Here is a 14,497-nt window from a genome sequence, read left to right on the forward strand (position 1 = left end):
ATTAAGGACACTGAGGTCCTTTTATTAAACTACCCATTTGTGGATATTTTGGGCTGATTTACTTATTTTAGACTGATTACTCCTTATATATCGATCCTACTACTTTAAGGCAAACAAAGAATAAAGAGTTTTTCCTCACCAGCGTTGTATTCCAGACAATGGAGACAAGGCTTCAAAACCATTGTATAAGCAAATAAGATGACTGAGATATTCTGTACGTTGTTTAAGTAGCCTATATTGTTTACCTCACTGGGACTATTTGGTGTTCATTTTGTATTAAAATGAAATCAAGCAATAACATGTTATTCATTATTAAAAAGTCACGTTGAAAAAAAATCGAGAATTGAAAATTAACTGAATGAATAAAATATATATATATATATATTTTTGTTATCAACATAGATATATAAAGGCCTTTATATATATCTATGGTTGTCAAAACCACCACCGTTAGAAATGTCTGGTTATTTCAGAAAGACACCGAATGCACCTGGCCGTTTATATCATAGATGTATTAAGAGAACGTGCCCCCATTGACATATATATATAAGCGTGCGCCTGGCCAACAAATTCATAACCCGGATGTAAAGATATCAGTTCCGGGATCATGTATCACGTGTAACTCCAGTGAATTTCAAACTAGCGGTTAATATTGAACATTATCTATGTGACAACAGTGAGAAGCTGTCAGGCGAGTGCATTTTGTTTTAAATGCACCGACAGGCTTTAGCATTTGCGGTATGTAGCATATATGCCGTTATCTACTAAAAGTGTATAAGTATCAATCAACGCTTAACAGGCGGAGGATAAAGTCCCCTCACTGAGCTTGTATTTTTGTGTTCAACAGAAACAGTTAACGCTGTGTTTTTGCTTTGAAATGTTAAGCTATAGCTAACATTTGAACGTAAATAGCATTCAAGATTTATTCATGGACATGTCCGATTTTTACTCATGAGGATTCATTACTTCAATAGACAATCTTTGGATTTGCTTCTCATCATGTTCTTTTACCCTGTCAGAAACGTCCTATCAAGGCGCCTATGCGTATTTAAAACCTCACAGTGCCGAATAATACTTGCTCTGCAACACACCAAGAGACAGTGCAGTACATCATCGAGTGAGGATTTAGACAAGGTCAGGACTTTGCTGCAGCTTTGTGTGGACAGATACTTTGTTTTATCTGGCCAGACTAACACAGAGCAGTTTCAGCTTGGGATAAGCTGCAGTTATGGACCTCTGGGCATGGAGCTGAGGAGAAACCTGCTGGATCAGTGGTGGCACTCTGTGACCAGGTCCACAGCTCAGGTGTTTGGGATAAACACTCTGAGCAGCAGCAAGGACACAGCAACAGGTGGACGGGGACAACTGAGGATTGTTGAGACTGAAAATGTAAAACGCCTACTTGAACAGCAAGAACTGAGCAAGGAGCAGCTCATCCAGAACATACAGTCGCTCATTCAGAGGTCGACATCTCTGAGGACAAACTTTCTTCAAGGTAACATATTATACCATATTACAGAGAGAAATAGTTGCACTAGTATATAGTGATTATAATGGCATAAAGTTGGGTCTGTATAGCAAGGTGATTGCAAGATAGACCATCTTTGGTTCAGCAAGCCACGGTGCTACAGTAAAATGAGAAATAACTGGTTTTAAGGGACCCTCCTAGCCTTGGTTGAGTCCATCCCGGTTCAAGCTCCACCTATCAAATATTATATTAAGGTTTGGGATCCTGGTAGTAAACATTAGGAGTCTGCAAAGGAGCTTTTGTACCTGTTCTTGGCTTGGAGGAGGTTCCATTTTAATTATTCATTCCATGATCTAAATCACTGATTAGAACCAAATATTGCACCAGTCAAATTTTGTAGAGGGACAAAAGGATCAGGAAAGGCATCACTCTTGGGAACATAACTGATGGCACCTATCCTCAATTTGGTACTAAACAATTAAATTAAACACTGTTTACCCCCTAATAATCTTCTTTGTTGGAGTACAAAATTAGAATAAATTGAATACAAGAACAACAGCATTTAAGTCGTGTTTGTTCTCAGGTGCCTTGGAGCAATTTGTCCCCTCGTTGGAGCTGGTGAACAGGAAGCTGCCCTTCGGGTTGGCTGAGACTGGTCTGTGTTTCCAGCCCTCAGATGGCTCTGGTTGGTGAGGCTTCATCTACTTTCTGTCTGTCTGTCTGTCTGTCTGTCTGTCTGTCTGTCGACACATACTTGTGAAAAAGTTTATTCTTGCACTACAGATTCTCTATATGAGATTTTGGAATGTGGGTGAATGCATTTTGCTCCTTCATACTCAGTATTGCTTGATGAGTTTATGTTAATACCACCTGTATTTTACATGAAGACAAGTATGCATTCGACATAGCAATATGTACAACTCACTGACTGCTAATCCTATGAAAAGATACATCAATATGAACATGTTATATATGTATCAATAGATTAGACTCTGTGTCATGTATAATAATCCAGGTACAGTGCAGGGCAGAGTAGATTGGACTGCAGCAAACAGCCTACAGTCCGTGAAACAAGGAATCTTGTGATCATATCAGTTTTGACACTGTTCATTTTTTCACCACTAGAGGGTGAACTGGCCCTGGTTTTCTGAGATAATAGACTATTTTGATATTAAAAAAAGAGCATTGCTGGCTGTATTTCATAACAAAATATTATTATTTAAATACAGTAAACAGCTAAACATAACCTGTGTAATGATATTGTAATTATAATGTAATGGTTATTTTTCTGCCAGCCCAGCTGAGGTGACCCAGACGTCTCTAGTGTGGTTCTGCTCTCCTCGTACCTCTTCCCAGTGGCTGGATCACTGGACGCGTCATAGACTGAAGTGGTGGAGGAAAGTGAGTATTGGTAAATATGAGGGAGTATTTCAGAGCACTGCATTTCCGTTGAACAGATCCTTATCATTACTCAGATACACACACATTTTCACATAGAACTGAATGTAGGAAAGTTTATTTTATAATCACAAGGTAGTTTAACAATATATTATTGGCATATATTGTGCAGCGCTAGCTGGAGCACAAAAAGGGTTATGGTCCTGTTTTCATGTTCCTTACATGCAGTTTTCATGCCTCCGAAAGCTGCTGATGTTTTGAAATGCTTCAAAATGTTTCAAAAGAGATAGGAGTTTTAGGGAGTCAAGGAGTGAGTTTTTAAATTATTACTACATCAAGATAACTTCAGTTACATGAAATTAGGTCAACCCATGTCTTTCCAGTTTGCCCTGTCTCCATCAGACTTCAGCAGTCGTGAAGTCCCAGAGGAGGAACGCGAGGAGGCGGCGTCTCGTGGTGTGAGGATCATCTACAGCTTCCCGTGGGGGCAGGAGCCCCTGGAGACGCTGTGGAGCAGAGGAAACACCGAGCTGCTGCAGACACACAAAGGTGTCCGTTCCAAACTACAAGTCAGTCTCCTTATTGCTGTTTTTAAGTGTCTTCATGTGGACACTGTCTTTTTGTTTGTGTGCTTTTTTTGTGTGTCAACTTTCAGTTTCTTATCGGTCAAGCTGGTGTTACTGAAAAGTCCCATAGAGGGTATAGACATGTTACAGTTGCAACATTAATTTAGCAATCACCCTTTGAAGGCATCATGGAGTTACTTCCTGAGATGGCTGTAAATAGTGGCTAAATATCACCTGTCAGAAGATTGGGGTGATGGTAAGTAAGTAACATTTATTTATATAGCACTTTTCACAGATAAAAATCACAAAGTGCTTTACAATAAATTAGAATATGATAAATGGAAGACATAAGAATACAAGGAAAACATAGGTGTAGATTTCCACAGAGTAAAGCCCTAGCTTGACGCTTTGTTCACTCCCTTTGCCTCCGAATCCACATCAATAAATCCACGAAACCACTCGTAGAAAAAATATATCCGTTTACTCGGTTAGCAACATAAACTTCAGTACAGCAGTAGTACAAAAAATAAAAATGATTATAAACGGCAAAAGGGAAAAATAGAAAGAGAAGGTCAAAAAACTGTGAGGCTCCACTCTATCCGTGCCTGACTGCCCACTCGGATAACCCCTTTTTTCTTACTTTACTACACGACTCTCGCGAGAGTATTCAATGTAATTAAAGGTGTATACGGTTAAAAGTAACAATGCAATATTTCCAAAATATCACCAATGTAATATAAATGCACTCTGAATTATCCACGAACATTTTAGATAATTAAACAATTCCTTGCATTACTGTAAATATTAACCAAAAAATATTACCCCTAATTTCCTCAAAATAAATGAACAATGAAAATTACCATTTAACACATAAATTAAAATCATTTATCAGTTAGCTGCATTTAGGCTACTACATTACCGGCCCCTAATTGTTATCAATGTCCTTGAAACAATTACGCAAAACTTAAATTAAAAGGAGCCTACATGCTAACTAACTAAAGAAATCTTCTTGGTCTTCGCCCTGTCCGAAATAGGGTCTTTCCTTTGGAACAGTTTATACATTGTCCTCAGACCCTTGAAGAAGACATAGCTTTGTTATAGGGCGACAAAGCTCGTTGCTCTTAGTCTTGATTTTGACTTGACGAACGAAACCTTTCTTGTCAGGAAAAATCTCCACAATTCTTCCAAGTGGCCATGAATTTCTGGGCGATGTATCATCCACAATCAGCACTACATCGCCAACACAGAAATTTCTTCCAGGAGTGGACCATCGTTGACGTTCTTGGAGCTGCATAAGATATTCTTTACACCAGCGTTTCCAGAAGACGTCCGCGAGGTACTGGATTTGCCTCCATCTGCGGTTAGCATACTGGTCATCCTTGCTGAACACTCCAGGGGGTAACTCAGGCTTGACCTTTAGTAGCAACAGGTGGTTGGGCGTTAAGGCCTCCAAATCGTTGAGATCCGAAGATACCTGGGTGATTGGCCTGCTGTTTATGATGGCCTCAGCTTCACACAGCAAGGTATGGAGACCTTCTTCATCCAAAAGCTGTTCCTTCACTGTGATGTTCAGAATTTTTCTCACTGAACGGATCGGCCGTCCCAGCTTCCTCCATGGTGAGAACCTGCTGGCGGATTGAAGTGCCACTGAACTCCCTTCTCTTGCAAGTTCTTTCTTATCTTACTGGTGTTCCATTCTTTTATTGATTTCTTTAACTCAGTGTCAGCCGACCTGAAGTTAGTTCCATTATCAGAGTACATCTCTTTGACTTGTCCTCTTCTTGCAATAAATCTTCTAATTGCATTGAGGCATGCATCAGTGTCAAGGGAAGATGCGACTTCTAGATGTACGGCTCGTATGGCAAGACATGTAAAGATGACACCGTATCTCTTTATTTTCCCCTCTTCCTCTTTTCACCAGAAACGGACCAAAGTAGTCAACGCCGACTCTTGTGAATGGAGGACTGTCAGGCAGGACTCTGCATCTTGGTAGATCAGCCATGAGTTGCCTACCAGCCGTTCCGGTAGTTTCTTACAGCTGATGCACCTGGACAAAAACCTTCTAATAGCGTTCGCCCTTGCGGAATCCAGAATCTTTGACGAAGTTGTGCCAACATGTGATTTCTCCCAGCATGAGATGTAACATCGTGAACGTGCTTCAGCACAAGCATTGTGATGTGTGAATCTTTTGACAAGATTGCTTGCTGCGTTTGAATCCTCTGGCATAGCGGCCGGCTCAGCCTCCCACCAACTCTGATAACTCCGTTTTGAAGTACAGGGTTCAGCTTGTAGAGAGAACTACTTTTCTTTACCCTTTGATGTTTCTTTAACATAGTCAAGTCTTCGTTGAAACTTTGTTTTTGACAGTATTTCACGATCTCTCCTTCTGCTTCATTCAAACCTTCACAGGTTAGGTGTGTTCCTTTGTATTCTTTCTTGAACTGATTAATTCTGTTTTCTCCGTGTGAGTTTGATTCCTTTCTCTTTGCTTTCAGTTCCTTAAGCAAATCTTTAAATTTCAGAAACCATGCCACAGCGCGTTTAAGTTTTGTCCAGGATGAGTAGTAGGTCATCAACTGTTCCATTTCATCTTTGGGGTCTTGCGGTCTGAATAACAGCGCATGAACTACCTTTTTAACCTTCTGAGTCGTCAATGTCCAGCATTCCAGGATCTGGATTCTTGGGCCATTGGTCTTGTGCACAGAGCAGGAAACTTGGTCCTGAAAGCCAGCTTTCATTATTCAAGAACGCTTCAACAGTCTGTCCTCTCGGAGACATGATCAGCAGGATTCAGACTGGTACTAACATATCTCCACTGAGTAGTCTGAGAGTGCTCCAGGATAGTTGTGATCCTATTGGCAACGAAAGTCTTGAATCTTGTGCCTCTGCTGTTCAAATACTTTAGCACTGCCGTGCTATCTGTCCAAAAGATTGAGTCGTTGAGTTCCAGTTCAAGCTCTTTCTTCAGAATCTTGTCCATCTTGACGGCAACTGTGGCTGCAGTCAATTCCATTCTTGGTATGGTTGGAGACTTTAAGGGCGCAACCCTTGCCTTTGCCATAATCAGGGTGGATTGAGCTTCACCGCTTGCAGGCGTAGCAGTAGGTAGCTTGTTGTTCCATATGTGCCTTGACTAGCATCAGCAAAATGATGTAGCTGTGCAAAGACTGGCACACCAAACCGCTTTGACTTAACACATCTGTCAACTCCATAGGTCTCAAGCTGTTGTAAACCGAACATCCACTTTTTCCAGCTCTTAATGACGTCATCAGGCAGTTCTTCATCCCAGCTATACTTCTGCCGTACATAAGTCTTGCAAGATTCTTTTGGCAGGCAGTACCACTGGAGCGAGAAAACCCAACGGATCAAAAATGGAACAGACGAGGGAAAGCAAGCCTCTCCCTAGTGTGTGGTCGAACTTTGAGGTTGATTTTGAACTTGAACTGATCCGTTTCGGCACACCACTGGATTCCCAATGCTCTCTCCATTGGCAAGTTATCTTCATCCAAGTCCAAGTCCTGAAAACCCTGAGCCCTTTCCTCTTCCGGAATGGAGTTGAGCAACCTACGACTGTTACTCGACCATTTCATTAGCCGAAATCCACCCTTTGCCAACATGCTCCTCAAGTCAGAGCAAAGGGTGATTGCTGTGTCTTCATCTGTAACTGACTTGAGACAATCGTCTACATAAAAAATTTTCTTCACCGTTTGGGCAGCTTCTTGACCAAATTCATCCTCAAAATCTGTAGCACATTTCTGAAGTGCAAAGGTTGCAACACTTGGCGAAGATGTCGCGCCGAAGATGTGTACCAACATCTTGTGTTCTACAAGTGCCTGCTCGCAGTTCCCATCAGGCCACCAAAGGAACCTGAAGAAAATCCGTGTCTTCATTGCTAACTCTGACCTGGTGGAACATAGCCTCCCGCGTCAGCCATGACCGCCACGGTCTCTTGTCTGAACCTTAAGAGGACCCCCACCAGTGAGCTTGTTAGGTCCGGTCCCTGCAGGAGCTGTTGGTTCAGCGATGTTCCTTGAAAGCTTGCTCCACAGTCAAAAACAACACGCAGTTTTTGCTTAACTGGATGTCTAACTCCGTGATGAGGCAGATACCATATTCGTCCCTCAGTTAGCTGATGTTCACCGCTATCCAACTTCACTGCGTAGCCTTTCTTGAGGATGTCATCCATAAATGTAGCATATTCTGCATGAAACTTGACATCTCTGGAGAATCTTTTCCGTAAGTTCAGCGCACGTTGCTCTGCAACTGATCTGTTGTTTGGCATGTACAATGACTTGTTCTTCACCGGCAAGCAAACACTGTAATGACCATCCACAAGTTTTGAGGATTGAGACACCATGTCCATAAACTGGTGATCATCTTTGGACATTTCAATGTCTTCGTTCTGTCCAGCATCAGGAAAGTCCTGCTTGAACTGCAGCTGCCAGAGCTCTTCTAGCTTGGCTACTGAGATACGATTGGTGGTGACTCCTGTCAATGTGTTTGTCTCCCTCGTATCGCTTCCACCTCTGAGTGGCCCATTTACTGTCCAGCCTAAAATTGTTCTTACGGGCGTAGGACCGTCATCCACGCTCCTTACCACCTGCAGTGGCTCCATCGCTTTGGGAACATTTGCTCCTATGAGTAATCCAACCTCTGCTTGGATAGTGGGGAGTTTCACCTCCTTCAGATGAGGCCAACAGTCAATATCCTCTTGCGGCGGGAATATTGTCTTTGGTTACAGGTATGTTTTTCTGTGAAAACACCTCTGAAAGCTCAATAAAGTGGTTGCCATCCAAGCTACTGATTTCCATGCCATTCACAATGCAAGTGTTAACAACAGATTCGTTCCCCATTGTTTGCAACAAAATGCTAGTATTGCGTCCATTCATGCTCAGTTGGTTTATTAATGACTCCGTAGCGAAAGTAGCTGAGCTACCTGGATCCAAAAATGCGTACGTTGTCACTGCCTTGGTTCCCTTTTGTGCTTTGACACACACAGGAATGATCGAAAGAGCACAGTTTTCCTTACCGGCCCCGGTGACAGCAAAAGTTTCTTTCATGTGTACAAGGGCGCTTGAAACAGATTGCTGCTCACAACGCTCACTTGCTGTTTCTTCTCGCAAGCCTTTAGTATTCATGTGGAGCAGTGTGGGATGCAGTCGAGAGCATTCTTGACATTGAGCCTTTTCTTTACAGCTGCTGCTCATATGACCATGTTTCAAACATGCAAAACAAAGACCCTTGCTTCGCAGGAAGTCAATCTTTTCTTTGTGCGGCTTGCTTTTGAGTTTTTTGCAGACTATGAGATTGTGATGCTCTCCCTTGCAATAAACACAAGGCTTGCTGTTTGTGTCCACAGATACATTTTGTGTTTTTGGCATTGGTTGTTTGTCATTTTCAGTCTTAAATTTGTTTTCAGTTTGGGAGGAGACAATGGCCGCTGTGAAAACTCTCTTTGGTTTGGATGTGTCTGCGTACTGTTGATTTGATTTCTGTTGTACTGGATGTTTTGTCCTGGTGGTGGTTTCTTGTATGTTCCCATAAAGTGGATGTAGTATATATCTAACTTGCTTGTTGACAAATTCGACAAAATCCTTGAACTTAACCCTCTTTCTTGTTTTTCTTGTATACATGTAGATCTCTTCACGCTTCCTAAGTTTTCAGTTGCACGGCAGCTTGTTAGCCAGTGCCTTTATGTTAGCTGTGTTGTCCAAGTCTTCCATGTAGCTTATATCATTCATTGTATTGCAACAGCCTGTGAGGAACAATCCAAAAGACTGCAGTGCAGCACCATCTTCTGGCTTGATTGTCTGCCAATCCAAAGCCTCCTTCATGTATGCTTCTGCTATCTTGTAATCATTACCGAAAAACTCCTTCAACATTTCTTTTCGCTTTAGCATAACCTGCGTGAGGGTTCCATGTGAATGCAGCTTTTACCAACTCATGTGGTTGTCCACTTGTGTACTGCAACAAGAACTGTAGGCAGCACGATATTGTCACCAGTTCGACCTTCTACTCCCATGTTCAATAGATCTGATAAAGGATTTATACTCAAGCCGGATCACCCTTGAATGTTGGAATAGTGGCCTCAGGGAGTACTGCGGCTTTGTGATTTTTCACAAGGTACTCAGTGACGTCGACTTGCTGGCGGAGATAGCCTTGCATAAACTATCAAGCACTGGTCCATCATTGAGGTCCATGTTTGATGCAGGCAGGGCTCTTTGTGGTCGTGCTAGTTGAACCTTGGTCTCAAAGTTGGATGTAGGCGGAGTGTGCTGTGTAGGTGGTTGGTAGATGGGGTTCACCTTTGTTTCAGCAATCTGTTCATTAGCTTCTTTACTGCTCTCAGCTGCTTGTGTGCATTCATATTTTTGCAAAATTTGCATTTTTGCATCTGACTCTGCAAGAGCTGTCTGCATTGCATGCATCTCCTTTCTAGCCTTTATAGCAGCCTCTCTTCCTTTTTGTTCAGCCTCAAACCCCCGCCCCCTTTTCTTTTCTGCTTTGCAGTTGAGCTTCCCTGCATCTTTTTCGCGCATGCCAATCTGCTTCTTCCTTTTCTATTGCTAGCTTCTCTTTTAAAGCTGCAGCCTTTGCCTTTAATGAAGCACGCTCCATTTCTGCCTTTATTCTGATTGAGGATGACGATGACACACTTCCACTTTGTGATCCAGATTTACTTGAGCGTTTCGAGGTGGTTTTTGATGAAGTAGACCTACTATCTGTGGGCATTACTTGTTTATCACACTCTTCAGCCTGCTCAGAGCGTTTCATGACGTCTTTCATCCATTCCTCACATTTCCAGAAGAAATCATTTATTGACTTATTTTTAAGATCAAACCAATTCTTTTGATTATCCAGGAATTCTTCTTCAGACATAAATCTTCTCAAACCAGAATTTAAGTCGGAAAATTCTTGCTGCAAACCACTGAAGTCCACACGCAATTTATTTTTAACCATGTCAGCATTCGCATCATCTTCCATTAATTGCTCAATATGCTTTACCATGCTCGTTAACTGGGTTAGCTTACACCTGCGTGCATTGAGTTGTCTAGACTTGTGTTCCTCAACAGCCTTCTCAGTCATTTTTACTGTCCGTTTTCCACTGTCTTGTTCATCCATAACAACCGAATGTTTCCACACTTACTAGTGCAAATGTCAAACCGTAGGGTGAGCTTACACACACACACACAGCGGCCATTTCACGCGTCGTTCAGCCGAACGGCGCGTCCTTTATCCATTTATTTCTCTGTTACGGGCGCGGGGACACCACCGCACTCTCGTGATTTCAGTTAACGATCCGCCTCAGAGCATGAAAGGCTTCAAACCTTACAGTTTCAAACGAAAGTTTCCTCCTTCCATCCTTTGTCTCCAGTCAGGCAGTTCCAAAGTCCAATAATCCGTGCAGAGCGAAGTTTTTGACGCTAAAAATGTAGATTTCCACAGAGTAAAGCCCTAGCTTGACGCTTTGTGCCCACTCCTCTTCACGAATCTACACTAAATAAATCCACGAAACCACTCTAGAAAAAAATATATCCGTTTACTCGGTTAGCAACATAAACTCCAGTACAGCAGTAGTACAAAAAATAAAAAAAATGATTATAAACGGCAAAAGGGAAAAAATAGAAAGAGAAGGTCAAAAACTGTGAGGCTCCACTCTATCCGTGCCTGACTGCCCACTCGGATAACCCCTTTTTCTTACTTTACTACACGAATCTCGCGAGGTATTCAATGTAATTAAAGGTGTATACGGTTAAAAGTAACAATGCAATATTTCCAAAATATCACCAATGTAATATAAATGCACTCTGAATTATCCACGAACATTTTAGATAATTAAACAATTCCTTGCATTACTGTAAATATTAACCAAAAAATATTACCCCTAATTTCCTCAAAATAAATGAACAATGAAAATTACCATTTAACACATAAATTAAAATCATTTATCAGTTAGCTGCATTTAGGCTACTACAATAGGTACATAAAAGCCCTTGTCTAACTAAAAGCCTGTTTGTCTTGTCTTCAACTGCTTTTCAAAAAGAATCAACAGCATTTGAACAACGTAAAGAGAACAGCAGTGCATTCCACAGCCTGGGTGCCAATGCCTGAAAAGATCGATCCCCTTTGGTTTTAAAATGAGTGCGGGGGACCACTAACAACATCTGACCTAATGACCTCAGACACTGGGAAGAAGTGTGACGCTGAATCAGGTCAGACATATAAGGAGGAGCTTGTCCGTGCAAGGCTCTAAAATTAAGGACCAGAATTTTTAAATGAATTCTAAAATGAACTGGTAACCAGAGAAGTGATGCCAAAACAGGTGTGATGTGCGCTCTTTTGCTTTTGTGAGTTAAAAGCCTCCACAGTGGAGTTCTGAACAACCTGCAGACGGAAAAGCTCTCTCTTTCTTGTTCAAACATGTAAAAAGACTGTTACAGTTAATGTAAACAAGACGAGATTAAAGCATGGATGATCATTTCCAATTCAACCTTCGACACCAAAGTTTTGAGTTTTGATATGTTCCTCAGTTGAAAGAAGCAGTTTCTAATTAACTGTTTGGAGTGATGCTCCAAGGACATCGCAGAATCAAAAACAACACCTAAATTCCTTAGGCTCGGTTGGACAGAAGAACCTAAAGCACCAGTATGCTGCTTAATCAGCGGGACGCTACTTTCATGGCACTACTGTTAGGTGCTGTAGGTTCACTTGGTGATATTTAAACTATATTGATATTCAAACTAAGAAGTTGTTTAGGCTCCATTTACAGTGTTTAACTCTATGTACTGGTGAGCCATGTCAAAGACGAAATGTTTTATCACTTTGTAATAAACATTACATTTTCTTGTTTTTGAACCCTGTTGGTCTAAGATAGGGGTCAGCAAAACTGGGTCTCTCCCAAATTATGTGGCGGCCCCCACAATGAAATCTGTAATTTCCCTTATAGGCCTTTTTCACACTGATGACTGAATTCCTGGATCCTGGTAGTGTGCATGCTGGCTCACTGTCACTTTGTCATGACCTACATGGACACTTGAATAAGACAAAGCCATCATTAATGTTAATAGTAACGCGTGCCTTTCAGCCTACATGTAAACTTTTAGACATGTTCCAAAAATCATACACACAGGCAGCTACTGTATTCACTACTATTGTTGCCTTTCTTCATGGTAACCACCAACAGTGTTAATTGTCTTTCTATACCCGATCAGTGTCGAGATAGTCGCAAGTCAGTTCCTCACGTCGTCTCAGTAACCGGGAACATGGACCGCGGTGTGTTGGCCTTTCTATCCAACTCACTCCAGCATCTCAAGAAAGAAGACAGCAAGCAGAAGCTGCTGCAGAGAAAGGTTATGACTCACAGCTGACCCACTTGTAAAAACGATAATATTTTCCACCTTTTTACTTGCCCTCTCTTTTGCGATGTCATTCTCTCTCACTGAGTTTTGGTTCAATTTCAGGTTCTGAAGTTGCACCCAGTGTTGGCTCCAGTGAAAGTGGCTTTAGACATTGGCAGGGGAGCCACTGTGGAGCTGAGGCAGGTAAGAAAAAGATGTATTGACAGTGGACATCAATTATTGATTGATATATATTTTTTTGTATCTTGATTAAATCTTTGTCGATACACAACTAAAAAGTGAGTCAAGTGCTGGGTAAAAAGGATCTTTCAAGTGACTGTGATAGAATCAGCACTTAAGTATGTAATTGAACTTGATCGTGCAGGCATAAGTTAAGTAGATTAATGTGTATTTGATTATTTTGTAGGTTTGTGAAGGGTTGCTGCAGGAGTTTATGGAGGCTAAGATCTCTGCATGGCCTGGGTATCTTGAAACTCTGCCAATGTCAATGGAGCAGCTGAATGCAAAGTGAAGTGCAATTCAGTGTTATAATGGAAGCAAAATTGCTAATTTGGAGCAAACCATCAGTGTTTCTCTTGCTATGGACTGATGTGTTTCTCTTTATCGATGCATTTTAGGTACGATGAGATGGGAGTGCTTTTCACTGTGGTGATCAGTGAGAACACGCTGGAGAGCGGCCTCGTTCAAGTCCGCAGCAGAGACACCACCATCAAAGAGACCAAGCACATCTCTGAGATCAAGAACTTTCTCTCCAGATACATTTCTGCTGCCGACAACAGCTGAATGGACATTTTTTGTTTTGGCAACTAAAAGAAAAGTCTGAATATTGTGATGCTTCAGTTTTGCATTCCTTCCAGGTACAAAACTATTGCACATCTACAAGTCTATAAGTATATTTGGCTGATGGGTGGCCATTTTGTACCTCATCTTTAAAGGCTAAGAAACTATTTTTGTGACGGGTGAAAAGAAGATGTGCGCAGTGTAACATGTTTCTTATAGTTTATGTGCCCATAGTGCATGTTCCCCCAGAATTTGATTGGTTATGAAGACTCTCACTCATCCTTCAGCCTCCTCTCAGTACTTCCAACTCTCTGAATTCAAGGGTGGTATTTACATTGGAGGAGGATTTGGATAAATGTTTGGTGTGTTTATTTATGTCTCAGTTTCTGATCAAATATGTTAAATGATAATATTAAATTACACTTGTTGTGGCCCTTATGCTCCCTGTTAATTGTTATTGTAGATTAGTTGATTATTAAAATGAATAAATATTTTTCTGGAGGTTCAAAGATCATTCTCGACCCTGGAAAAGTCTCACCTCAAGGTTTGTTTTATATCTGTTCATGAGCTTTCAATCATATTGCATGATCTTAATCACATTTCACATATACATCTAAACTGTATGCAACAGGGACTTCGAATTAGGTGGAAATCAGGTAAAATGTGCATCTATAATCTCAACAGAACCAGACAGATAGTTCCTCATAGTAATATCTGCGAGTTAAGGTATTGGGAATATATGATTCTGCATAGGGGCTTGTTATGGAAGTCATGGGCTGCTTTCTCCTTTGATTTGCTGTGTGCTTTTCATTATGTCTGCATTTTATGTCAGATGATATTTTGCTTGTGAGGACTGTCAGTGTTCTGTAATATATTGTCTTGGGTTTTTGTTCTATTTCAGTTGCAGCCGTTAACGTGCATGCCTC

The 14,497-nt window shown here is 41.3% G+C and overlaps 1 protein-coding gene across 2 annotated transcripts; it reads left to right on the forward strand.

Annotated features, from left to right (window-relative positions):
- The first annotated feature begins 598 nt into the window (after positions 1 to 598).
- polg2 (polymerase (DNA directed), gamma 2, accessory subunit) lies at positions 599 to 14,114 on the forward strand. Of its 2 annotated transcripts, none has more exons than XM_039797878.1 (8): positions 599 to 1,495; positions 2,052 to 2,157; positions 2,764 to 2,869; positions 3,250 to 3,435; positions 12,645 to 12,782; positions 12,894 to 12,974; positions 13,198 to 13,298; positions 13,409 to 14,114. In XM_039797878.1, the coding sequence occupies exons 1-8, from the start codon at positions 952 to 954 to the stop codon at positions 13,572 to 13,574; spliced, it is 1,428 nt and encodes a 475-aa protein (XP_039653812.1). In that variant the 5' UTR covers positions 599 to 951; the 3' UTR covers positions 13,575 to 14,114. The 2 variants fall into 2 exon arrangements, with proteins under 2 accessions (XP_039653812.1, XP_039653822.1); XM_039797888.1 differs by having other exon boundaries at positions 2,052 to 2,153; positions 2,769 to 2,869.
- The last annotated feature ends 383 nt before the right edge of the window (positions 14,115 to 14,497 follow it).

This window comes from Perca fluviatilis, chromosome 1, assembly GCF_010015445.1.
Source record: "Perca fluviatilis chromosome 1, GENO_Pfluv_1.0, whole genome shotgun sequence".
In the NCBI taxonomy this organism is placed as follows: domain Eukaryota; kingdom Metazoa; phylum Chordata; class Actinopteri; order Perciformes; family Percidae; genus Perca; species Perca fluviatilis.